Source organism: Meleagris gallopavo, chromosome 22 (genome assembly GCF_905368555.1).
Source record: "Meleagris gallopavo chromosome 22, MGAL_WU_HG_1.1, whole genome shotgun sequence".
Taxonomy (NCBI): domain Eukaryota; kingdom Metazoa; phylum Chordata; class Aves; order Galliformes; family Phasianidae; genus Meleagris; species Meleagris gallopavo.
In genome coordinates, this window is record NC_139425.1 from 10257118 (window position 1) to 10280308 (window position 23191).

General features: G+C 50.0%; 3 protein-coding genes across 10 annotated transcripts; 1 reads left to right on the forward strand and 2 right to left on the reverse strand.

Annotated features, from left to right (window-relative positions):
* Positions 1-1446: 1446 nt before the first annotated feature.
* On the reverse strand, positions 1447-8923 carry DUSP15 (dual specificity phosphatase 15). Of its 6 annotated transcripts, none has more exons than XM_085241311.1 (9): positions 8780-8923; positions 8054-8153; positions 7734-7894; positions 5957-5990; positions 3920-4002; positions 3475-3524; positions 3059-3133; positions 2372-2543; positions 1447-2260 (listed from the first exon to the last, which is right to left on the reverse strand). In XM_085241311.1, the coding sequence occupies exons 3-9, from the start codon at positions 7752-7754 to the stop codon at positions 2048-2050; spliced, it is 648 nt and encodes a 215-aa protein (XP_085097437.1). In that variant the 5' UTR covers positions 7755-7894; positions 8054-8153; positions 8780-8923; the 3' UTR covers positions 1447-2047. The 6 variants fall into 6 exon arrangements, with proteins under 6 accessions (XP_085097437.1, XP_010720924.1, XP_019477892.1 ...); XM_010722622.4 differs by lacking the exon at positions 8780-8923 and adding an exon at positions 8502-8551; XM_019622347.3 differs by lacking the exon at positions 8780-8923 and adding an exon at positions 8452-8530.
* TTLL9 (tubulin tyrosine ligase like 9) lies at positions 8546-19919 on the forward strand. Of its 3 annotated transcripts, XM_010722675.4 has the most exons (13): positions 8552-8724; positions 8807-8991; positions 9327-9438; positions 10579-10764; positions 12711-12779; positions 13377-13467; positions 13905-13945; positions 14024-14111; positions 14977-15035; positions 15860-16056; positions 17616-17729; positions 18214-18335; positions 18918-19919. In XM_010722675.4, exons 1-13 carry the CDS (start codon positions 8710-8712, stop codon positions 18974-18976), a joined length of 1338 nt encoding a protein of 445 aa, XP_010720977.2. In that variant the 5' UTR covers positions 8552-8709; the 3' UTR covers positions 18977-19919. The 3 variants fall into 3 exon arrangements, with proteins under 3 accessions (XP_085097419.1, XP_085097417.1, XP_010720977.2); XM_085241291.1 differs by lacking the exon at positions 18918-19919 and having other exon boundaries at positions 8547-8724; positions 18214-18831; XM_085241293.1 differs by lacking the exons at positions 13377-13467; positions 13905-13945; positions 14024-14111; positions 15860-16056; positions 18918-19919 and having other exon boundaries at positions 8546-8724; positions 18214-18831.
* Positions 19920-20238: 319 nt separating this feature from the next.
* Positions 20239-23025, reverse strand: PDRG1 (p53 and DNA damage regulated 1). Its single transcript, XM_085241319.1, has 5 exons — positions 21742-23025; positions 21568-21643; positions 21417-21491; positions 21146-21226; positions 20239-20651 (listed from the first exon to the last, which is right to left on the reverse strand). The coding sequence occupies exons 1-5, from the start codon at positions 21823-21825 to the stop codon at positions 20569-20571; spliced, it is 399 nt and encodes a 132-aa protein (XP_085097445.1). The 5' UTR covers positions 21826-23025; the 3' UTR covers positions 20239-20568.
* Positions 23026-23191: the final 166 nt, after the last annotated feature.

Sequence of the window (23191 nt, forward strand, 5' to 3'; positions counted from 1 at the left end):
AGGTAGTTTGGCAGGGACAGCACCTGGCCCCTCCTCACCCCTTACTGGTGTGATCCAGGTGCTTTATTCCATGAAAAGGGGGCAGGGGTTTTGCAAAGGAGGATTCACATTACTCCTTTGTGCACTGAGATGGTTCCAAGGGGTTGCTGCCATCCTGGTGGCTTGCACAAATTGGTTCCAAGTCCTCAAACTAATCTAAGCTCATCAGGCAGTCCCAACATGGCCATAACAGCCCTTATCAGCTGGGGAATTCTCCACTCCTCACAGAGATGGTGACGTGCAGGACCCAGGGATGCAATTAGCATGCCAGCAGGGAAGATGCTCAGCAGTCTGTTCCCCTATCGTGCTGCTCCCTGCACAGGAAAGGTGAAGCTGCTTAACCCTTCTACTTTCAATGCTGAAATGCCTTTCAAAAAGCAGTCAAACATTAACTCACATCTAATGCTGCCCTTGCCTGTATTTTTCCAGTTGTGCAAACTGGATCTGCCAAAATAAATGTTTTGCAGTGCTGCAGACCTGGACCCGGAGGTGCTGCTGCTGCTCTGCATGTGGACTTGGTGTGGGTTTATTGCACGGACCAGGAAATCCTGACTGTTAATGCAGAATATCTGGGTGTGAGGTTGCCAGGCAGCATTGGGCTGGAGCCCCCCCTTCCATCTCCTCACTGTGGGGTGAGGGAGGGGGGAAGCAGTAGGGGAGGGTTCTGCAGAAGCGGTGTGGGTGGTGATAAGTTACTGTACTGAAAGTGAATGAGACATTGAGGGTGCCCAAAAGTGTGGCAGAGCTCCTACCCTACGTGGCTCCAGGCACCCCATGCAGCACCTGCAAGCATAGAGGGGCACTGAAGACACCCATCAGCCACCACAGGTGATCCTGATGGCCCACCTGGTAGCCCAGCATCATCTCCACCTGTAGCTGCCATGGTGTGAGGTGTTAATAGCACAAGGCTGGGGAAGAGCAGGGTTTGCAGCTCCTGGTGTGGGTCAGCCTTCCTGCAGCTCCCAGCAGGCTTCAGCTCTGTGGTGCAAAAAAGGTGTAGCAGAACAATATCCATGTGAGTACTTATTTGCTCCTGCCCAGCCACACAGCCCTGTCCCCTGCAGCAGCAGTAGGGCTCCTGGCTCCTGTCCTGAGCAGAACTCTTTTGAGCAGTCTCTGCTCTGCAAACTGGAGACACGGGTGTCTTCTATGGGTGATGCTGTCAGGGTATGGCTGGGTGCTGCTCACATAACTCCAAGCTGCATTTGTAGGGCTGCAGTTGCCCTCAGGCCCCCAACAGCAACACAGGCTTCTCATTTCCTGGCTGGGAGAAGAGAATCACCCTATGGAAGGAACCTTCTGCCCCAGCTCCCCCTCTGTGTCCCAGGCAGGTCAATCTGCATTACACAGAAGTTTAATACTACAAGGACATAGAAAGTATTTAAGCAAAATAGCTTAAGGCTCTGCTTTAGTGAGGTCTGGCGAGGTTAAACATTTATTTCCCACCATTTAAAGATTGTGCCCTGGGATCGGTGGGAATGCGGTGCAATGAACACTGAAAGCTGCAGTGTTTGCTTGAGGCTTGTGCTTGGCTGGCCTGGAGCACCAGTACAGCATGATTAGCTTCTCCTGTGTGCCCCTGCACTGCAGCCACCTCGGTTCTGGAAGCTTGCTGCTGCTGGTGGGAAAACTGCTCCGAGGAGTCAGCAAGATCTCCTGCACCTTGTGTGCCCCTGAGGCCCATGCAGCTGGTGTTGAAGTGCTAAAGCTGCTGTCAGCATCACCTGGGTGCTGGGAAGCCCTGTCTGTCACTGCCACGGTGAACTGGGAACTGTGATCTGTGTTTCTGCCAGATGTCCCCCACACCAGGCACTAATGGACTGATCCTGCAGAGTACAGCAGTGTGAATGAATCCCTCCCCCAATAGCTGAAAGCCAGGACAGAAGATGGCACGCTTGAACCCAGAGAGGAGAAGGAAACTGGACTCGTTGTGGCTCTGCGATGTGGCACTTCTCTGCTGTTGCAGCTCCTTAGTCTTTACCAGGCCATGAGGTGATCCGGGCTGGGATCACTTCAGACAAGCTGGAATGCAGGAGAACGTCCTCTTCACCCGTAGCAGGAAGGGAGCAGTGCTCTTGATGTCCCTGGCTCTTGGTACCAGTCCTTGCCGAGCTCCCTCTGCTTGAGATGCTCTTCCTCTCCCCACTGGTAGCAGGGCCTTGATTTCTTCCTCGTCATTGAAAGGGGACGTCCCATACCTCTGCTTCAGGTGCCTGCGCATCTGGGGAAAAAGGGAGAAGCAGAATAGCATGCCCGTGTCAGAGTGTGAATCCAAGCAAGGGGTGTAGGGAAGGGATCTGATGCATTGTCCCTGCTCTGTCCTGCATCCCACCTTGCGGGCTGCACTGCCACTGAACTCCTCCAGCTGCTGCTTGAAGCCAGGGTTGGGGTTGGCAACAGGTCGCACGCTTCTGATGGCCTCCAGCACCTCCTGAGAGCTCATCTCTGTGACAGCCATGACGTAGGCAACGACGATGGTGGTGCTGCGGGAGATCCCAGCCAGGCTGGCAAAGGAAAGAGCATGTGGGCCACCATCTGCAGTGTGTGCTCCTGGCTGCTGCCCGGACCCCATGCCTGCCCCTATTCCTGCCCCTTCTTCCACTCCTGTGCTTCAGCTATTTTGGTTCCTCTTCTCAGCAAACTTGCTCTCTGAGAAGCCAAAGCCCTTCCAAGGTCCTCTTGATCAGTGTCTATAAATACGACCTGCTCCCCAGGGGAAGTGAAAGCAGCAGCCGCTGCCTGGAAGCCTGCCACAAACTGCTCCTTCCTCACTTGCTCAACTGCAACAAAAATCTGCCCCTTTCTAGTGGTTCTCCATCCCCCAAGGGGCTCCTCAAATCCTGCTCAGCTAGGGTCTGCAGCTGAGCCTGAGGGTGGATTCTGAGTGGGTTCGTGGATATTGGGATCCTGGCAGACATGCGCAGCTACAGCAGGGGTTCTGCCAGCAGGACCACTTCTGTGGGCTTGGCTGTGCTGTGCTGGGACAACATGGTGTTACATGTGGATAAAGAAGTTTTACCAGTGGACGAGGCAGTTCCCTCCTTGCAGGCGACACTGGTGGATAAAACTGATGCATTCCTTGAAGTGCTTCTTGCTAGCAGGAAAAAGAGAACAAGCAGAATAAGGACTACAGGCGTGGAACCAGATTTTTAGGCTGCAGGTGGTGCAGCCCTGAGAGTTTGAGGACAAAGCACTAAAATAAAAAGCCTGTTACTTTACAGGCCCCATCTCTAGCTGCTGAGACCCAGGCAGCTTAGTGCTCATTTCCCAAGGAAAGGTCCATAGCCCTCTTTGGCTGCTCGCACTCTGAACATGCCACTGCTCTTGGCCAGCTCTGTGCCTTCCCCTGCTCTCCAGGCAGCTCTGCCTGGGTTCCCGGGTGGGATGCTCATTCCTTCTCTGCATCCCATTGTGCTGGCCTCACTGAGAACTCACATGCTGGCCTCAGGTGTGTCTGGCAGGGGAATGCGGAGGTAGGTGATGTCCTGCAAGACATAAAAGGAACACAAGAAGCTCAGCCACTGGTGCCTTGCCCCTGAGCTCCTCTTGGGCCCTGTTCCCACAGCACAGCTTTGCTCTGGGACAGGGCTGCGCTCCTCCTCAGCAATGCAGCAGGAAGAGCAATGGGGGATGAAAGCTTAGGGAGAGGGTGGAAAATGAGATAAGGTTGGAGAGCTGGAAATCTTCTCATCAGCATTCAAGGCCAGGTTATATGAACCAGCAAGCTTCCTAGAGAGCAGAGGGGCTGCCTCATTCCTCTGAGACTGCTGCTGGGGAGAGGTGGATGTGCCATGGGATGCTCAGAGTTGGAAGGGGGCGATGCTGCAACATGGAGAGAGCTGCAGAAATCTGCATGCTGGCATCGGGCAGAGGATCTTACCTGCAGCAGGGGCTGGGGAGATTCATGGATTGACACGATGTGGGTGATCTTGTTCCGGCTTAGCTGCTCCAGGTCTTTGGCATCTAAAGGATAAAACTTGATATTAGCATGTATTTATTTCTCACCCTCCTCTTCCCACAAGCATGTCCGCTGCGCTCCTGCAGACAAACCAGCACGCAGAGCTGTGCTCTGGAGGAACAGCTGCACTACACCCCCTGCATGCATCTACGCACTTGGTAACACAGCAGACACAGGCAACTACGCAAACGCTTCTTGGAAACCTGGGAATGCAAACCCAGGGATACCAAAACAGAGACCTACTCCCTCCAAAGGCACTTGACCTTGCTGCTTGGGTGAAAATTCCCTTCTGCATGGAAAAACACTCTCTTATGCAAGCAAGCAGCTTTGCACTTGCCTCTGCTTGTTCACTAGCTTAGGGAGGAAAGAACATGCCTTATGTTGACATTGCTTTCACACATGCACTTGTAGTAAGGAGACTTGCTGCAGCCTGGCTGATCTGCTTTATCTTACAGACTGCAGGAGCAGGGCTGCAGCCTTTCACATCAATGCTGTTTGGCATGGCCAGAGGGATCTACAGAAAACAACTGCGATTTGGAACACTTTGCATGCATCCTTCTGCAATTGCATGCACAGAGATCAGGTATCCTCAGCTTTCTGGGGAAATGACCTACTTTTTACTAATGCTATCATCCTCTGGTTGTGATTCTGGTCACTGGTCTAGCACAAAAGTTCTGTTGGGAGCAGAGCCTGCTCATCTTGCTGGCTAAGCAGCTTTGTAGCTGTTTTCCTTTCATGACACGACCCGCTGATACTGCACAGACTGCTGGAGATGGGTACTAATATTTTCTGGTGTAAAACCTTGACCCAAGAATCTGAAATATGATGTGCTAATGGCATGATGTGAATATTTAATTGTGGTGAGCCTCAAGAGACATGCCTCATGTTAAGAGTCCATGCTGTGCGTGCAGGAGCAGGAGGTGGGGACCCTCTGTCCATGGACTCATACATCAGCTGTCACCTCCCCACCCAAGTCCAGCAGTCAACATGACAGCAATTAGTGACACGTCTATAAAGGCTTATTATGGCTGGAAAATGCTTTCAGTCAGAGAAAATGCCTCTATGAGCAGTCATCACCCTGAATTTCTTGGTGGAGAAATGCTTTGGTGGCATCTGGCCAGGCCCAGACACTGGTGGTTGCTTGCAGTAACTTCTGTGATGGGCCTGGAGTTGGGTCCTCCCCATTTGCTCCCTGCAAGGCTCCCAAACAGTACCTGCCAGAAGCAGCTCCTCTAACCCTCGCCCCAGACATGCTCCCTTTGGATGCTGAGGGGTGAGGAGTGTTTTTGTGGCAGGCTGCTACCAGCCAGGCTGCCTGGCCACTTCCAAGACATTTCCTTGCCAATTCATGCCAGTGTTTTTGAATGCTCTCAGCACTTCCAGCCGGGATAAAGTCATCAAAAGAGCTGTTGGGAAGACAACAATAAATGCTGTTTTTTCATGGCAGATGCCAGTCCTTAGTCATGAGTGACTGACAGTGATAATCCATTGTAACAGCGAATTGGTGTCAGAACGTGACTTGGCCTGTGGGAGCAACACCCAAGTGTGTGCAGCCCCTTTCTGCCTGGCTGCTAAAATGTGGGGGAGCTGAGGCTTTTGGGAGGGCTTTTGGTCTCAGTGATGTCCCTGCTCTGCTTCATGTCACAGCAGAGGTGCATCTGCTGGGGTCTTCCCTAGCAAGGTCGTGGCCCTGCTCAGCCCTTGGGTTCCTGAGATCTCAGGGAAGCTATGATAGAGAGAACAGGATGAAAAGCAGCTTTTATCCATCAGCAGGAAGAAGAAGCCCCTGAGCCTTCCCAAAGCAGCTGGGACAAGCCCTGGGAAGCCAAGCAGAGCCAACCCGGAGCAGCACAGGCAGAGGCACCAAAGGCATGCAGGTGGGGAGCTTCCTTGCAGCACGAGACCATGAGGTCAGGGAAACTTTGCGGGGACTTCTCAGCAGTGTGGGGCTCTGCTTACCAATGAAGTTTCCCAAGTAAAGGCCAGGGAGGATCTGCAGGACACAGAGAAAGATTTCAGTCTGTAAGCATTGAACAAGTGCCATGGTACCAGGTGCACTGGGGTTCCCTGTCTTCCTTAGCAGTGTTCACCACATGCTTTCCCCCTCCGGACTCCATCCCACCCCATGCTGCTGCCTGGGCTGTGTCCAACACACCTAATCCTGCCCTGACAGAGCTGCATGGACACAGGCTCCTGCACATGGGGCTGACAGCAGCACAGTGGGGTATGGGATGAGCACAGCTGCTCAGTGATGTCTGTCATTCAGAAGCAGAGCCTGCAGAGGACTTGAGCCAGGGTGAGCCTGGCCTCAGTCAAAAAGGCAAAAGTCCTGCCATTAAAATGAGTGCCTAAATCACCCCTCTGCTGTCACCTCACTGCCTCAAGGCCTGGAGCAGCAGCAGTACCCAGAGAAGGACAAGATCTAGGATAGCCCTGATCAGTGCTGGCAGAGTAGGGAGCGATCAGACATGATCTCCCACAGCCCCAGCTCTGCTCTGCTCTACAAGGAGTCCATTTCCAATAGGCCTGGGACAGATTGCTCTGGACACTGTATCTTAAGTTTATTTGCCTTGAATAAATTTCATTTATTTTAATGAAAAGGCAATTACTTGCCAATGCCTCTATTAACAGTACTCCAAATTACAGAAGTGAGATACCATGCATCCATTCCTACCTTCAGTTATTTTATATTTCCCCTCTTTCCCATTACAGAAAAATAGGATTAACAGTCTGTACACACTTGTGTGTGGCTTGGTTCACTTCCAGCTTCTCTCTGCTGCATGTTTGGTAATGCTTGCACTTATTTCACTGCCCATGCTTGGAAACATTAGAACATTTATTGTTCTAATAGCTTTAGGAATTTTTTGTTTTTTGTTTTGTTTTTTACAATTCCTAACATTTTAGATCAATTTTATATTGACAGGGTGCCTGTATGTAACTTTCAGCAAGTGCACTGAAAATGAGATGGTAAAAGAGCCATTTAGCAAGGCCAGCTCCCAAGGGCAGGACAATGAGCCATGAATAATGGCACATTCCTGTCCCCAGTAACTTTCTGATAGGCTCCTCGCTGAATAAAATGGGGCATTGCAGCTCCATCTTAAACACTGAAAACTTTCCCAGATAATGAGTGGCTATAGATTGAAGGGGATTATTAAAGCAGAAAGAAGATATCTCTGCTCACCTGTGACCCAGGAAAAGCTCAAACAACCAAAAAATAGAGCCTGTCCCCTCCATCAAGCGATGTTCTGAGCACTGTGCAGAACCCTGTGCCAGCAAGCACAGGGTGGCACCATCAGCCTCTGGGTCTAACAGAACTCCTTGGCAAGTGATTGGAAGCTTGTGCCTTTCTTTTAAAGGTGTTGGAAAAGTTTCCTGCCTCCCTCAGAGGGGTTTGCTGTGACCTCCTGTCCTCTACACTTTAGAGAGTGCCCACCAGTCCTGTTCAAAGCATGCATGCCCCAGCTGAAGTGGCTGGAGGTGGCTGTCAGGACGAGCCCTTGCTGCAGCCTCACACAGCATCCCTGCCGGCTTCTGATTTTGCTCAGCCTGCGGATAAACAAGCTTTTCCACCAGCTGTGCCTTGTGCCAGTTTCAGCATCAGTGTGGTGGCTCCCTGGCACACGTAACACTGCTCAGCATCACAAACAGAGCCCGACCAGCATCTCCCACCTCCAGCGCTACAAGCCTGTTCTGCAGCACCCAGCTCTGCAGACCTGCACCCCAGCGCTCCCTTTACCTTGCTCATGCCATTTCCCATGGTCTGCAGCACGTGCCCTGGGATAGGGGGGGAGCAGGTGTCCTTGTCCCCGATGCTACTGTCCTCTCTGTCCCCAGATGAAACTGCTGTCCACGCTCTGGATGCTGCCTGGGAAGGTTTCTGTCATGAAGAGCTTGCTCCTGTGGGACAGCTGCTTGTGACAAGGGGCTCGATTGCAGCACAGAGCCCAATCCCTCAGAAGAAGGAGAGACAGAAGAGACCTCGTCCGCTTCCCCTGCGTCTTCTGCTAAAGCCCTTCCCCAGCACCCGCCTCCCTCGCACCGACTGCTCCTTCTTACCGGGAGGAGACAAAGGAGGAGAAACTCCACCTCTGAGCGGTGGTGTGGGAGCTCTGTGCTGTCTGCTGACAGCCGCTGCTGCCAGCGCAGACGGACAAGGCTGCAGTGTGAAGAGAAGAACAAAACCTTTGTCCTGTTTGATCAAGGGCGGTCTGTTCGGCCCAGCAGCATGCCCAGCCCTCGCTGTGACAGTGGTGGGGGGATGAGACCCCTATAGACCAGCAGGCTGGCAGCGACAGCTACTCCACCCGTCCACTGCACTGATGGCACAGGGAAGTGCCATCACCTGTCCCTGAGTACTGCTGACGTGGCTGCAGAAAGCTCAGTGCTGGCTGTGGGCCTGGCTTAGCCTCCTATTCAGGACACCTAGTCCACCCACAGCCCCAAGCTGCACCCACCCCAGAGACAGCTGGGTGTCACAGGGGCAGGGGACGAGCTCACAGCATACCAGGCACAGCTCCAGCACAACCCCAGCACCCTGCGGCCGGGGCGGGGCCTGCGGGGGGAGGGAGGGGAAGTTGAGGACTACGGGGGGAGGGCGAGGCCTGCAGGGTGGGGCCGAGGCCCGCAGGTGCTTCTTAGGCCCAAGTGGAAGCGGGCCCGGGGCGCTGCGCCACCGTTGCCATGGAGACGGCGCGGCCTGCTGGGCCCGCAGCATGGCGGAGCTGGCGGTGAGCGCTGCCCGGCTTCCCTGCCGCTATGCCGGTCCAACCCGGCTCTCCTCACCGCTTTTCCTCTCTTCCCTCCCCGCAGGCCGCCGCCGCTCCCCGCGTCCCGCAGAGGACAAAGCAGCGCCCGGTCGGGCTAGGCCGCGTTGCCGGTTCTACCCGCGGTGCTGCCGCCCCGCTTCCACTCGGCCGTGTCCGCTTCAAGTGCGGCCTCTCCGGGCCCGTCTTGGATGTGCTGCGCTGCCGGCCCGGCTGGCAACAGGCGAGGAAGTAAGCACGGCTTATTGCGAGGCCGCAGGGCCGCTGCTGGCATCCATCCCTGGGGGGGTGGCATGGGCAGCCGGGGGTCCCCGGGGGATGCTGAGCCCCTGGGCTGGGTGCCTGTCCCAGAGCTGTGCCACCCCACAGTGCCCATAGAGCCTGTAGGCCGTGCTGGATGTGGAGGTGGGAAGTGCTGCAACCTCACATTTAAAATGGGGAGTGCATCCCACAGCCCTGCTTGGGGATGGAGAGCTGTGGGGGGGAGCAGAGGCTGCACAGCACTGCAGGTGGAGGTGGTGATGTGAACACGTGCTGTGTGCCCTGCATGGGCCCTTTCTCCCCAGTGAGGAGGAGTGGGATTTCCTCTGGTGCGATGTCACTTGGCTTCGGGAGAATTTTGACCACGTGTACTTGGAGGAGCACGTTCGTATCTGCCACTTTCGCAATCACTATGAGGTAAGGAGCCCTCGAAGGTGGAGTGAAACTAGGAGGGTATAGGGAGGTATTTTTAAGCTGTCAGTAAGTTTCCATGAGAAGCAGTTATGAGTGGAAATACCTGGTAATGTTTTCCACTGTGAGAAACTGGCCTCTTTCTTACAGCTCTGATAAACCATCAGTATGTGTCAACATCCCCTGTTTTGGGAAGGACTTTGTTTGGGAACCTGACACTTTGCTTTGCTGTGTTCCCAGTCTGGTAAACACCAACAAGTCTGTGACTCTTGAAGATAACAAAACCAACTGCGGCACGTTAAGGGGTCTGGTTAAAGACCAGACCTTCCCCTTGGTAGGTAAAGGTGCGTTTCCTGACATAACAAAGTGGGAACTCCTGCAGATCCAGTTCATTAGGATGCACGTGTATACCCTTAGCCTGGCAAAAGTACATCTGAGAATGATGCATTGCAACATGTCTTCCAAAAATGGCAGTATTTTAGGGAGCCTCTTCTGTATTTATGAGCAGATTAAGTTGCAACACCTAAAAATCTTGCATCTACAAGGTCTGCTACCATCCTCTCCTGCCTGTCACTTCCAGTCCTGCTGAGAAGCACGTGTGCCTTCTCCAAGCCTTCATGCTCACCCGTGTTAGTGCAAATGGAGACTGGCAGTGGTTTATAACACTCATCTGCAACCTGCTGCGGTTCAAGAGCCAATACACTTCCAGATCTGCTGGTTGTGCCACAGGGGCAGCAATCTCAGGAGCGGATTGTGTTAAACCTGCCTGTGAACATGATTACAGTTTCATGATTACAGTATCATGATTTTGGTGTGGGCAGTTCTGAGTGGAGCTGTGCTGGAAATGAGTATGCTGCCTGCACTGAAAGGGTACGTTAGAAACGGTGACACATGGGTTGTATGACCTGCTCTGTTCTGGCTTTCCTGTGTTCTTGCAAAGATTAAATAGAAAATTGAAATCAAGCCTTATTTGCGCAGAGCAAAAGCAGTTCTCAATACTGTGTATGTTTATTTGCTTTTTCCCTTGCAGAAGATGTAGTACAGGTAGTCCGCAGACATCACCAGAAGCATCTCAAGTACAGTGAAAGCAAACCAGTCTGCATGAGCATCTGTTGAACCTAACCTTGTATGTCTCTTTCTACCCAGCTGAGTCGAAAGAACTACTTAGTAAAGAACCTGAAGAGGTTTCGGAAGCAGTTAGAAAGAGAAGCAGGAAAGCTTGAGGCAGCAAGATGTGACTTTTTTCCAAAGACCTTTGAATTGCCTTCAGAGTACCATTTGTTTGTGGAAGAATTTCGCAAGAAGCCTGGCACCACTTGGATCATGAAACCAGTAAGTGCACAATCACTTTCCTCAAGTGAGACAAAGATGAATGGATGCCTTCATTCTGTGGAAGGAGAGGAAAACATGCAGGAAACCCACAGGAAGAACTGCATGTAGCAGGGTAGCTAGGAGCAACAATGCTGGCTGGTTTCCTGGCCAACATGTACTACCCAGACATTCCTTCTTGTGTTACAGTTCATTTCAGTAATTGAAAATCAGCTCAGTTTATTTGTAGAGCCAAAGTTAATTCGGTACTGACGGCGCAGAGTACCGGATTTTTCTGTGGAGGAACAGATTGTGCTCCTAGGGATTCTCACTGTGTGGTTATGGCCAAGTTCATGCTCTTAAATCTTTCAGTTCAGCTGCAGGTGTACAAGAGCGCATGTGTGTGCAGGGCAGCTGTCTAATTGGGCTTGTTGTTAAGCAGTGTTCTAGGGCAGCCCGTAAGGATGGAGCTATGAAAACATCTGTTTGGTTTCAAGGAAATCCCACTGTGTTAAATATCAGCCCTTGTAAATCCAGCCAATTTACTGAGTGGACTTTCATCCTGAGAATATTGAGAGGTTACAGAAGATTCCATGAGCAGCCTGGAGTGCAAGCTGGGGTGGATTTTGTTAATGTTAGCTTTTCCATGCTCTCCCATGAAGTGCAGCCTTGTGCTCTGAATCACATTTGTCCCACAAAACCTGTATCTACATGGAATAATGGTGAATGGAGCAATTTCCAATTTGACCAGGGTCCTGGGAACCAAGGAAGAATTTCTAAAGGAAATACAGCAACACAACATAAATCTGACAAGTCCTTTGCTTCTGCAAGGTGACTCAAGCCATTTAACATCGTGAGTATTAGGCCAGGGTGCGTAACTGAAAATCTGCTCATCTGTGAGACTTGTGAGAGGACAGCTGCTTTGCCTTGTGCAGGAGATCTGGCACAAACTCTGGGGCAGAACAACTTGCCTTACGCTGCGAGTCAGGCCTATCAGTAAGGGCACTTCTGAGAAGTAAATGTGAGGCAATTATGCAAACTAATATGTGAATTAGAGCCAGGAGGATATCAGCTAGTGATTATCCAACTCTACACATGGGAATGTGTTAATTGGCAACAGAAAACCTTCTATTAAGCTGATTTTTTTTTTTTTATGCCCGCAACCTCAATTAAGATGGTAAAAAAAAAAAAAAAAAAAAAAAACCAAAAACAAGATACAGTAAACAAAGATATATGTAAATATGGTGATGACTGGGATTTTACCAGCACCTTAAATGAAATTGTTTGGGGCTGACTTCAAAACTCACAAACAAGTAAAAATAAACTCTGTTACGGGCCGTGCTCTTGAGCAGCCCTGAGTTGTGATGTCTCAGGCTGCCTACTCCCACATTTGGGTACTGTAGGTCTGGACATGCAGAATGGAAGATCCTGAGACTGCGGAAGTCTGGGCTTCCCTTGGAAGGCCCTGTGGGGAGCCTTCCTTCTCAGGTGCTTTATCCAGGCCACTTCTTCACACACAGTGTGAATTAGGCTGTCTTCAGGATTGTTCTGCTCTTGTTTGCCATCGTTCTTTGACATTGTTCATGACTTCCCCATTCAATTAAGTTCTTCTGTAGCATACACAAATTGAAGTGTGACTTAAAAAAAATTCCCAACAACATATGTTGTGCTAGATATATTTCTGCAAGCATGTGACAGAGTTTGTTTATTTGTCTCTGTGGGACTTTCCTGTGGGCTGTCTGCCTGCTCTGCCCTTTCCACCAGGAATTCTCCTAACACTTGTAAATCTGAGTGTTCAGCATTAGAGCTCTCATCGGATGCCTTCGTTTTCTGCCTGTCTCCGTAACATTAAGTAAATGTGCTTGCATACAAACAGATGATGAATCAGGTTATGTGGAGCTTCTGTGCTGAAATTGTGGGGAACGGCAGGAAATCCTAATGCTAAGTAACTCGGCTTCTCCATGCTGTAGGTTGGAAGGTCACAAGGGAAAGGAATTTTCCTGTTCCGAAAACTAAAGGATATCTTCGACTGGAAGATGGTGAGCATGACTGTGTGTTCTGTCTGGGGAATGCCCAACAGACACTCTATTCTTTTTCTGTTCTTTCATTCCTCTCTTTCAATCGAAGAGTTCTGGTTTCCTGTGCTGATCTTGTGTGATATTCTTTCACTATTGCTCTGTTCATTGTAAGTCCCTTCCTGCACATCTCCCCCAGTAGTTGGGTGCTGTATGTATAGTAACTGTTGAGTCACGGCCTGAGCCACTGATTGAGCACCTGGGGAAAGGACCTGGTCAGCCCTGGGAGCACAGGTGAAGGCAGTTCAGCTGTGAGACAGGAAGGGATGGAGCCTGGCTGCACCTTTCTTAGACCTCATTTAAGGGCTGACCCTGCACTGGGCAAGGATCTCTTTCTGGAGATCCCTTCTTTGTGGAGTTCCTGTTGTGAGCCTAGATCTTCAGAGGCAGGTGAGCGCTTTTCCTTTTGCAGCATCTCCCTGTCACACTGCTCCCTTTGCTGTTACACTTTATCTGGGCTTCTGAAAGGCAGGCAGGGCTTCCAGGAAAACCGAGTGTGTTTTCACCATCTTTCCCGTATACAAGCTTGAAAGGGGGAACTGCTTGTTTGTTTTCCCACAGGATGGTGGCCGCACGAATGAGCAGAAGGATGAAACACAAATAGAGACTTATGTAGTTCAGCGATATATTGAAAATCCGTACTTAATTGGAGGTGAGATTCCCATTTAAGCCATTGCTTTTCTGTTGTAGGGAAAAAGCTATTCTAACCTATGGTGTTCTCACTGGGTAGACAGGACTCCATGTGTAGCTCTGTGTGCTGAACCTCACGTGGCTCCCTTTCTGAAATTAAGAGTTTCATTAGGTTGTTCATTAGGCCAAATGTTTGTCAAGCTAACTCAAAGGGATGCATGCTTACATCTTGCATTATTTTTCCAGAACTTGTAAACTGCCATTGACTTGGAGTAGTGGTCCACTGGTGTTTTTAAACTTAAATAAATGTTCAAAAAGCCCACAACAAAGTCACCAAAAATTTCAGTGAATTTCAGTCCTTTTGTGTCTATGTTTAGATAGAAACTGATGTTAAGTGCATCTAAGACCAGGTAGCTGTATCAGCAGGTGGATTATATGATATTTTTCTGTTCTTTGTAGGTCGAAAGTTTGACTTAAGAGTTTATATTCTAGTGACATCTGTAAGTGCAAACTGCTGTTTATATCAGAACTGGGTTTTTTCATCTTAGTTCTCAGTTGTTCTTTTCCTTTTCTCCCAGTACAGCCCACTGAAGGCCTGGTTATACAGAGATGGATTTGCTCGGTTTTCTAGTATGAGATTTACTCTGAACAGCATAGATGATCACTGTATCCTACCTGTCTGTGTGAGCTATAAGGAGGGGTAAGAATAGGAATGTGTAATTTTGCTGCTTAGTATGAGATGTCTCGCATGAATCTTGTTACTTGTGACTCCAGCAAACACGTACAGGATCATCCTGTCCTGTTGCTGCCACTGTCATTCTCTCTCTTGTCTTTTTTCGTTGGCAGACTGATGTCACCAGATCACTGGAAATGTCAGTTTGACAAATCAGCTAGGGCTCATGCTGAAATGTCAGTCCTAGTTTTATTGTTAGTGGTTAAATTCTGGCAGCCTTTCTTTTTCCTTAGCTTCAGCGAATGTAGGGACAGAGTGATTCATGGGACAGGACTATTTGATTTCCTGTGTGTCAAGCTTCTTACTGTATGGAGTTTGATAGCTTTTATTTGATTAACACATCTTCCCAAAAGGTATCCCGCTTTAATTTGATGGCTTAAGAGACAGGAAAATCCATCACTTCTCTCAGTGAAAGTTCAGCAGAGTTCATGCTTGCTCTGAATGATCAAAAGCCATCCCAGAGGGGAGGTGCAGCAGCTGTTCTGGGGTGGGGGTGCACTGGGGTCTAGAGGCACACTAGCGTGAAGAGCTTCCATGGAGTATGCTGCTAGTTCAGAGCAGTCACCTCTTCATTTTCCAAATACCTTTCTTGTTGGTTTTTTTTTTTTTGTCTCCCTTACATTTTCACTAAGATAGCATCATGCAGTGTTATATATAAGCTCAGGTGACTGAAGCCTCTGATTACAGAGGAGGTAATTAATTGGGACTGAGTCAAAGTTGGTTGGTTTAGAGTAAGAGTTCAGTATTTACTTGCTCAGTGTCTGTTTGGCTTTGATCCTTATCTCTATTTCATGCCAGATGTTCATCTCACCAATGTGGCAGTGCAAAAGACTGCGCCTGATTACGATCCTGAGAAGGTGAGTGAGTAGCACTGCCTGCAGAATGCTCCCCTGGGCCTGCCACTGGGGCTCGTCTGGCAGATAGGAGCAAGCTGACCTCATTGTGCCAGCTGCCATGCTGTGGACATGTGCTGCAGCCACTTAAATGTGCTGTTGTCTCCAGACACCCATAATAAATGTGATTTCATTGATAGGAGAGAGCTTGGGTGAGCATTCTGCTTTAGCTGTTGTGTTGCAGCTGTCTGCTTATCTATAAGGCTGATGTTTGTGACTTAAACTCTAAGAGCTTTCTGCTTAAGCATTTATCTGAGCTGTAGCTATCTTACAGCTTAGGCCTTAGTGTTACAACAAGGTTATGATTGCTACATATAACTATCACTATTGAGCTTCCTGTTGGAAGAGGTGGCAGCTGAAAGAGAGAGAAGATCTTAAATGAGATGTCAGATTCATGGCAGATATGAGATCAGAGTCAACGTTTGAGAGTAGTAGGGAATAGTGTTGAACTTCCCATTTTATAGGCTGTTCCCTTTTATAAATTCTATATGGAAAGGAAGGTCTCTGCAGTATCCTGACAGAAGATGGTGATTTGCTCTTCGAGAATTTCTGATGGGGACCTGGAGGCTTTTTAAAAATGCCTCCTCTCTCTCCTTTGTAGATAAAATAATTAAAAATCTCTTAATTGCACTGTGGAGTTGGTAGCCCTTGCCTTCTGATCTCTGGGTTTTTACTTAGAATTCTTGCTTGGCTGTAGAGACTGTAGAGTGACTGAAAAAAACCACACAGATTAAATGTGTGGTCATCTGTTGGGAGCAGCTTAGTATAATTGTGTTTGGATGTCTCAGGGCTGCAAGTGGATGATTCAGCAGCTCAGACAATACTTGACTGCCAAACATGGAACAGGATTGGTGGAAGTTCTCTTTGCGGATATGGACAACATTTTCATCAAGAGCCTCCAGAGTGTTCAGAAAGTGATTATCAGTGACAAACGCTGCTTCGAGCTCTATGGCTACGACATCTTGATTGATCAGGACCTGAAACCGTAAGGGGGTTAATGAGTGTAAAAGGGATTATAGTGTCAGGCCAGCTGCTTTCCTTGGGATGATGGGGATGTCTGGGGACACTTCTGCATCCTGAAGGTAGCTGCCTATAGGCTGGCTGCAAGTGAGCCAGTCCAGGAACTGCGAGTGAAACAGCGAGGTTTTGCACCTAGGAAGCTGAAATCTGTAAGGAATGCAGCTGTTCTTGTTCAGAACATCGGGTGCAGCACCACGTAAAGTTGTTAAATCTCCTGCACTGTGTTGTGAAAACCTGCTATTTTGGTTATCTCTGTAATAAGTTCCCTCGAAAACATCGATGTATCACAGCAATCCTGAGAGACAGAAGGATTGCTAGCATCTCTTCTCCCACCTAGGTATATTGCAGCAGTGTCCCATCACTGATGATGGATGTCCAGCCACCACGAGGCTGCTAGCACTAAAACACATCCCCTGTGTCTGTGTTATGATGGCTAAAAGGAGAGACCCCAATGGAAGGAGGCTGTGTAGGGATTGAGGATGTTTAAAAGAAACAAAAACAACAAAACCCCCAGAACTTTAGAACTTAATCTGACTCTACTTAGATTATTTTTTAAGTATAGCTCTTCTCACAGTTTAAGTGAAAAATATGACTCAAAGTTCAGCTGAAATTCTCCAGTTTTTATCTGCTACAATGTGCAACCCAAGTATTGCAACAGCAGGAACCTGAAAATGCAACTAACTTGTCATTACACGAGTTGAGAAAAATAGAAACAGCAAGTAGTGCTTCAGAAATGACAAGCTGGATTCTTCTTTCAGCCTTAATTACGTAAAATGCAAGCAGTACCATAGGTAAGGAAATATCCCTGAGATATGATTTATGTTGATGGTGCTCTTTGTAGCTGGTCTACCTGTGACAGCCACGTGTCCTGTTAGCATTTCATGTGGTGCCACTGGGGACAGCTTTACTTGGAATGAGCAAATAAATGCAGCTCAGCTCTGGTCCTGGATAGCTCTAACTTGTACCATCTACTCAGTGCAGAGCCTCAGACCAAAGTATTGGTAGGCAGCCTGCACAGAAGGAGCTGGAGCGACTTCAACTGGTTAGGAAACGAATCTAAGTGGTGGATTGGACTGAAAGTCATTGATAGTGCAGTGCTTGGGTACCACTCCTGCTTGCCTCATTTATGCGGCTCTCGTAGGAGAGCCATTTGAATACTGTTGTGCTATCAAGCTGTTCCCAGGATACTTTTGCATTCCTACACCAAAAACGGGTTAGTGCTTTTTCTGTGATTTATCCTCAATGTTTACTGCTTTCTCTAGAGTTTGGTTTTAACTTGCATGTCTTTCTGGGTGCTGGAGGGATTTTTTCTTTATTACCATCAAGGACAGGAATAGAAACTTTGCAATAAGCTCAGAATGTTCTTTGGCTCAGTGTGCGGGAAAGAGATTTGGGGTTAGATTTCCTATTGCTTCACATTTACTCCTGCCTGCTGGCAGTGTAGTGTTTTTGTGGACGTTTCTGTTAGATGAGCCATCGGTAAAACTGCCTGTTTCTCCCTAACTTAGTGCTCTATCTCCTCAGCTGGCTTCTGGAGGTAAATGCATCACCTTCCCTTGCTGCCAGCAGCCAGGAAGACTATGAACTCAAGTGTCACCTGCTTGAAGACACGCTTCATGTTGTGGACATGGAGGGCAGGTAGGCAAAGATGCTTAGTACCCTCTCAAGGTTTTTATTACTGTGTGAAGGTGTTCACACGTTCTCTTTGCTTGGCAAGTGATTGGAAGGTGCTAAGCTTTATAGCTGTTAAATAATGAATTTCCAGAAACTGGGCAAAGCAAGCAGGCATACCCCTGCTTCAGAGTGGAGAAAACAAAACAGCACAGTGCTGTGAAGGAAATGGAGTCAGTGTTAGAGCTGGGATTTACACAAAAACTGCTTCAGAGCTCCTTCTGCATTGTGCCTCCCACACCTATTGCTTCTGGAGTGATCTGTTCCAAGAAGCCAGGCTTGCATCATTTTGTGGTTGACTTTACAACTGTGCTAGCTTTGGATATTTATAATAGAAAGATGCCCACTGCTTTCAGCTGTTCAGCTTTCTCTGACCAGGAGTTTATTCTTGTGCACAGGTAAGATAATCATCATTACTCTGGGACTTCAGTACTTGTATTTGATCTTGTAGGCTGACTGGGAAGGAGAAGCGAGTTGGTGGCTTTGACCTGATATGGAACGATGGGCCTGTCAGCAGAGGAGGAAACCTGGGTGCTTTGGTGAATGGGAACTTCATGGCAAACACACACTTAGGTATGTACTCCCCCAGTGCAGGCATGGTGCCCTGCTTACAGCCTTTCCTCAACATGAGGAGAGTGCACCCCTTTCACTCAAGAACAAGAGAACAAGAAACATCAACTCTTACAAGAGTCCAAAAGGAAAATATGCTTTCTAAACATGGATGTGAGCAACTAGATTACAGCAGCACTATTGAAATCCAACACACAAACGTGGAGGGAACAATATTGTTTATAGCCCTGCTTTTCAAGCTTTTAAATTGTTGCAGTTCTTCATATGTCAGCTTGGCAGAAAATCTTATCTACAGCCATTGCAGTAGATGTTTACTAAGCACTCCCCTAAAGCTGGTTGTGCTTTTTTTCCCCTCTTAATACTATGAAGTAGTGCTTGGATTCTGAAGTCATACTTCTGAGAGGCTGACACACGTCTTGAGTTTATTTTGTAGTACTTAGCTCAGTGTACCTAGTCATCACTGACTGTAGTTCATAAATAAAACATGAATACAACTTCATCTGAAAGTGGGCAGTTGCCCTCTGTGCTCATGAAAGGTGTAAGGTAAGGGCCTGTGCACCTCCCTTCTTAATGTTCTCATTGCAGGCTGCTTCAATGACAGGAAGAAACAACTGAAAGAGCTTTTTGGGAATCTTCCTGCATAGCAGACAGTGTAAGGCTGATCTCAAGCTCGGGTTGGGAGATTACTGTGGATAAAGTTCATGCTCTCTCTTCCTCCTATTGTGTAGCAGCGGTTCACATTTCTCTCGGTCTCAGCCCAAGACAGTTGGCCTTGTTTCTGAAGGCTTCCCCAGCTGGGAAGCTGTGACAGGCTTGAATGAAATATTTTACAGTGCCTGACAAGGCACTCACAGGTGATGCTGGCTTCTCAGCTGACCACCTGCATTCTGCATAAAGTCTGAGGAAACAAAGCAGCTGAACACATTCTGACCAGCAAAACCAAGCTTTTGGGGAAGGCAGACACCTAATCCTTCTGCTGCAACTACTATGGAAACATGTCAGATCATAAAACCTGTTGCCATGATACTGTAAAAATAACCTTGCCATCACATGTTAGACACATTTCCTGGCTGTACTATGCAGGTTATGTAAGAGTGCAGTTATAACTCAGGCATTTGGCAATGTACTGCCATTCACTTCCAGAACAGATGTAAGGTGCCTCAGATACTAAGTTAACATTACTTTCAGTCTTTGCATCTCTAACTTACTCCTGAAGTGGAGAGCAGATGAGCTACCAGGAGAGCCAGTGACACGTGGACAACTGCAGTGTTTAAAGTCTTTAAATTCTATTAAAACCATCCTTATGTAAGTCCAGAAGGGAAAGAGTAGACACTTTCTTGTAAAAATGAGACTCACTGCAGAGCACTGACAGTTGTGATTAACTTTCACAAATCTTGCTGTGGTCTTAACCAATTTGTATTGGAGTAGCAACTTCAGGATGAAGAGGGTAGTGTGTAAGACAGTAAGTTTTACAACTTTTGAAGAAACTATCACAACTTAAAGCAGTTATCCTTTTACTACAGGCCAAGTCCAGGCTCTTCAAGCTGCAGGTTTTTGCTAATATATTATGTATGTTTTATTCTTTCATTCTGTTTTGAAAGCCTCATTTTCTGTGTTCTGTTGGCTCCCACCTTGACAGCAGGCTGTGTTTTCCCATTAAGAGGAACAGGATGCTGCCTTCTTCTGTTCCTCCCTACACATCTTTCAGGAGATTCCTGACATGTTTCAGATGTATAGCTTCATTTTTGTTTTAATACCACAGGCACACACAGCTCTTCTATGCTCTGGGCACACTGTAGATTTGCAATTCCTCCTACTCCTGTCCCTGACACTACAGTGAACTAGCTCTGCAGCCAAATTACAGAAGCTCTCACATAAAAACCCAACAACAAACACACACACACAGTTAGGAATGCCCCACAGTGCTGATTTTAATAACCCCCTTGCAAGCGGGTGTTTGTCAGAGGCTGTGAATAAGCCACTGTTCCAGTAGTTGCCTCTGCACTGCTCTGCCACCATCCTCAGCAAGGAGCAGGGAGAGTTTACAACCAGAAGAATTGTAGCTGAGGAGCTGCATCTTTCCCTATGCTCCCCAGGTTCTTTATGAGAGGCTCCAGCAGCACGGAAGTGCTGGAAATCCTAGAGGCTACAGCCGATGCAGTGCAGGCACTGTGAGCGATACCCAACCACACCACCCTGAGCAGTGTTTGCACACAGTTGTGATGGTGCAGCTGCCTCAGCCTTCCAGGATGCGATTGATCAGTTTCATTTCCTCTGGCGTCATGGGGTTCAGGTTAAATCCCTTCAGCTCAGGTTTACCTGTGAGAACATGCAGGGCATTGGGACTCTACTATAAAACACACGAAGCATTCCACGTGAAACCGCACAGGAGTTCTGGGCAGGGCAGTTTGTTCTCAGCATCGTGAAGGTTGGAGAAAAAAAAAATCTGACATCATCAAATCCAACCCCAATCTACTGCACTGCGCCCAATGACCACATCTGTCAGTGCTGCATCTCTGCAGTTCTTGGACGCCTCCAGGGACAGCGATCCCACCACCCCCGGGGCAGCTGTGCCACCGCATCACTGCTCCTCTGGAGAACAAACTGCTCCTAATATCCAACCTGGTGATCGCTGCGTGCATTCAGCACACTGCTGGGTGACAGCTTTGCAGCAGGACTACGCGCTGTTGCCGGAGTAGGGAGGGAATTACAAAGGGAGAGGAAGAGCAGCCCCAGATCTTGACTTTCTGGAGTCTCTCCCCAGCATCTGCTGCCAGACCTTTGCTGCGGGGCTCAAGACCAGCAGCGTTTACCTTGAGCTTCATAGAGACGGTTGACCTTCACACGCAGCTCTTTCCGGAGGTTGTTTATCTCCTCGTCCAGATGTTCCTGATCTGAAAATAGCAGGGCAGGAATGAGGGGACCGGGGTCGAACAGAGGACCGACAGAGGGCCCGCAGGACCCAGGGCGGGAGGGGGCCGTGCTGCGAGCGGGGCGGGCCGGCAGCAGCGCGCACAGCGCAGAGCCGGGGGCTATTTTAGCTCAAACCTCATCGCGGCCAGCACCGGGCAGAGCCCGCCGTACCCTTCCGCAGCATCTCCTCGGTCTTGGCCTTGGGCAGCTCGACGAACGTGCTCCCGAAGCAGACCATGGCTTTTCCTGCGGACGAGGAGCAGTCGGGCTCAGCGCCGCCCCCCGCGCACCGCCCCGATCCCCGCGGGGCTCCCGCTCCCACCCTCGGGCTCCGGGTCTTTGCGCAGCGCCCGCAGCGCCTCGCGGTTCCGGTTCCGTTTCACGTCCAGATCGACGATCTGCAGAGAGACGGGAGGGGAAGGGAGGGGAGGGGAGGGGAAGTGAGGGAAGGGGAAGGGCCGGGCGGCGCCGAGCCGTCAGCCGGACCGGGCCTCACCTGCTGCCGCGCCGCCAGCACGTCCTCGGCCAGCTCCTCCACCTCGGCCAGGTAGCGCAGCACGAAGGCCGGCTCCCGCGCCATGGCGGCCGGCGCCGCTCTGTCCGAGCTCCGCTTCCCGCCGGGCGGCTGCAGTGGCCGCGCTCGGGAGTTCCGCGGAGGACAGTGGAGCGCACCCGTGCGGCCACTTCGGGAAACGGCCGGGCGGTTCGGCGGGGGGCGCTGCGGGGCGGCCGCGTGGCCCGGCTGCGCCTGGAGGGGCGCGGAGGTTCCGCTCTGCGCTGATGGACCGAGCGGCGCGGGGCTGCGGCGGGGCGGTGTCGGGGGTGTCGGGGTGAGGTTCTGCCCTGGAGGCCGGAGCTCAGACACGGGGACTGATTTCGAGGCTCCCCGTGTAGAGCCGGGCGTTGGGTTCGGTCATCCCTTCCATTTCGGGGTGTTCTGCGGTTCTGCGGCTGCGAGGAGCGGAGCTGTCGATGTGCGAATAATCCTCGGAGGAAGATTAAACAGATCGGAAGATTACCGGCCCTAATCTCGTAAGGTCGTTTGTGACAGTTAATAGGAGAGATCTCAGTCTGCGGCAGCGTGTGCTAAAATAAGAAGGCTCCCAGCGAAGTGGTGGAAATGAGCACTTGTGCACAGCATCCTGGCCGGGCTGGGAGTGATTCAAGCTCGGTTTGGATTTTTTCCTGACACCAAGCAGAAGAAGCAGCAGGACTGGGGCTGGATGCCAAAGCTGAGAAATGCTCCTTTTCAGTGGGGGTTTCGGGGTGGGGCTGGGAGCCATCTGCTCCCCATCCACATTGTCTTCTGAGGAGTGTCTTTGTGATGTGAGTGCTGGGGTTGGCTGCTGATGGGATGTGGGACACAGAACTGCCCTACAGCCCCACAGTGCAGCATCCACCACAGAGCCCTTGGTTCCAGCTCTCTGCCTGGCAGCATTTGATCCTTTCTGCTTTGATGGGATCAGGAGACAGCGCGCCTGATTTCCATAATGCGTGCTTGGATCACAGCTGGAGCTGGAGCTGGGTTTGCTTCCCAGGGACACACACTCTCCTGACCTTCATGGTCCGTGGCCGTCTGTCCTGCCTCACATACATGGACACAGCCTTTGGGGGTCAGGATTGGGTGCTGGGAACGAGAGTGGGGCTGGGTATGAGGATGGGGATGGGCTGAAGATGAGCTCCCTGTGTTTTAGCAGCAGCAGAGAGAAGCCTGATGACCATCCTTGAGGTAGGCAGCACTGCTCACCAGCTCACACCAAAATAAAGGCCAGGTTTACCGTGGCCACGCAGAGGGTTGCAGCTCAGCACTGGAGCTGTAGCTGAGCTGTGGCAGGAGGCATCACAAAGCCTTGGGCACTTGGAAAACATTCCTAAGGCAGTGAATGGCTGCCGATGCCACGCTCTGCAGGTCTCTCCCACAGCAGGCTCTGAGCCAGACACAAATC

Bases quoted from the DNA above. Each gene is read 5' to 3' on its own strand.
- DUSP15 (XM_085241311.1), bottom strand. From the start codon at position 7,754: ATGGGAAATGGCATGAGCAAG. The intron at 4,003-5,956 runs GTAAGCAGAGCC...TTTATCCTTTAG, and splicing joins TTACTTGGGAAACTTCATTG to ATGCCAAAGACCTGGAGCAG. The intron at 3,525-3,919 runs GTAAGATCCTCT...TATGTCTTGCAG, and splicing joins CTCCCCAGCCCCTGCTGCAG to GACATCACCTACCTCCGCAT.
- TTLL9 (XM_085241291.1), top strand. The intron at 14,112-14,976 runs GTATCCTACCTG...ATTTCATGCCAG, and splicing joins GAACAGCATAGATGATCACT to ATGTTCATCTCACCAATGTG. The intron at 17,730-18,213 runs GTAGGCAAAGAT...TTGATCTTGTAG, and splicing joins GTTGTGGACATGGAGGGCAG to GCTGACTGGGAAGGAGAAGC.
- PDRG1 (XM_085241319.1), bottom strand. From the start codon at position 21,825: ATGGCGCGGGAGCCGGCCTTCGTGCTGCGCTACCTGGCCGAGGTGGAG. The intron at 21,492-21,567 runs GTGGGAGCGGGA...CCTCGTCCGCAG, and splicing joins CAAAGACCCGGAGCCCGAGG to GAAAAGCCATGGTCTGCTTC. The intron at 21,227-21,416 runs GTACGGCGGGCT...TGCTATTTTCAG, and splicing joins CGAGGAGATGCTGCGGAAGG to ATCAGGAACATCTGGACGAG.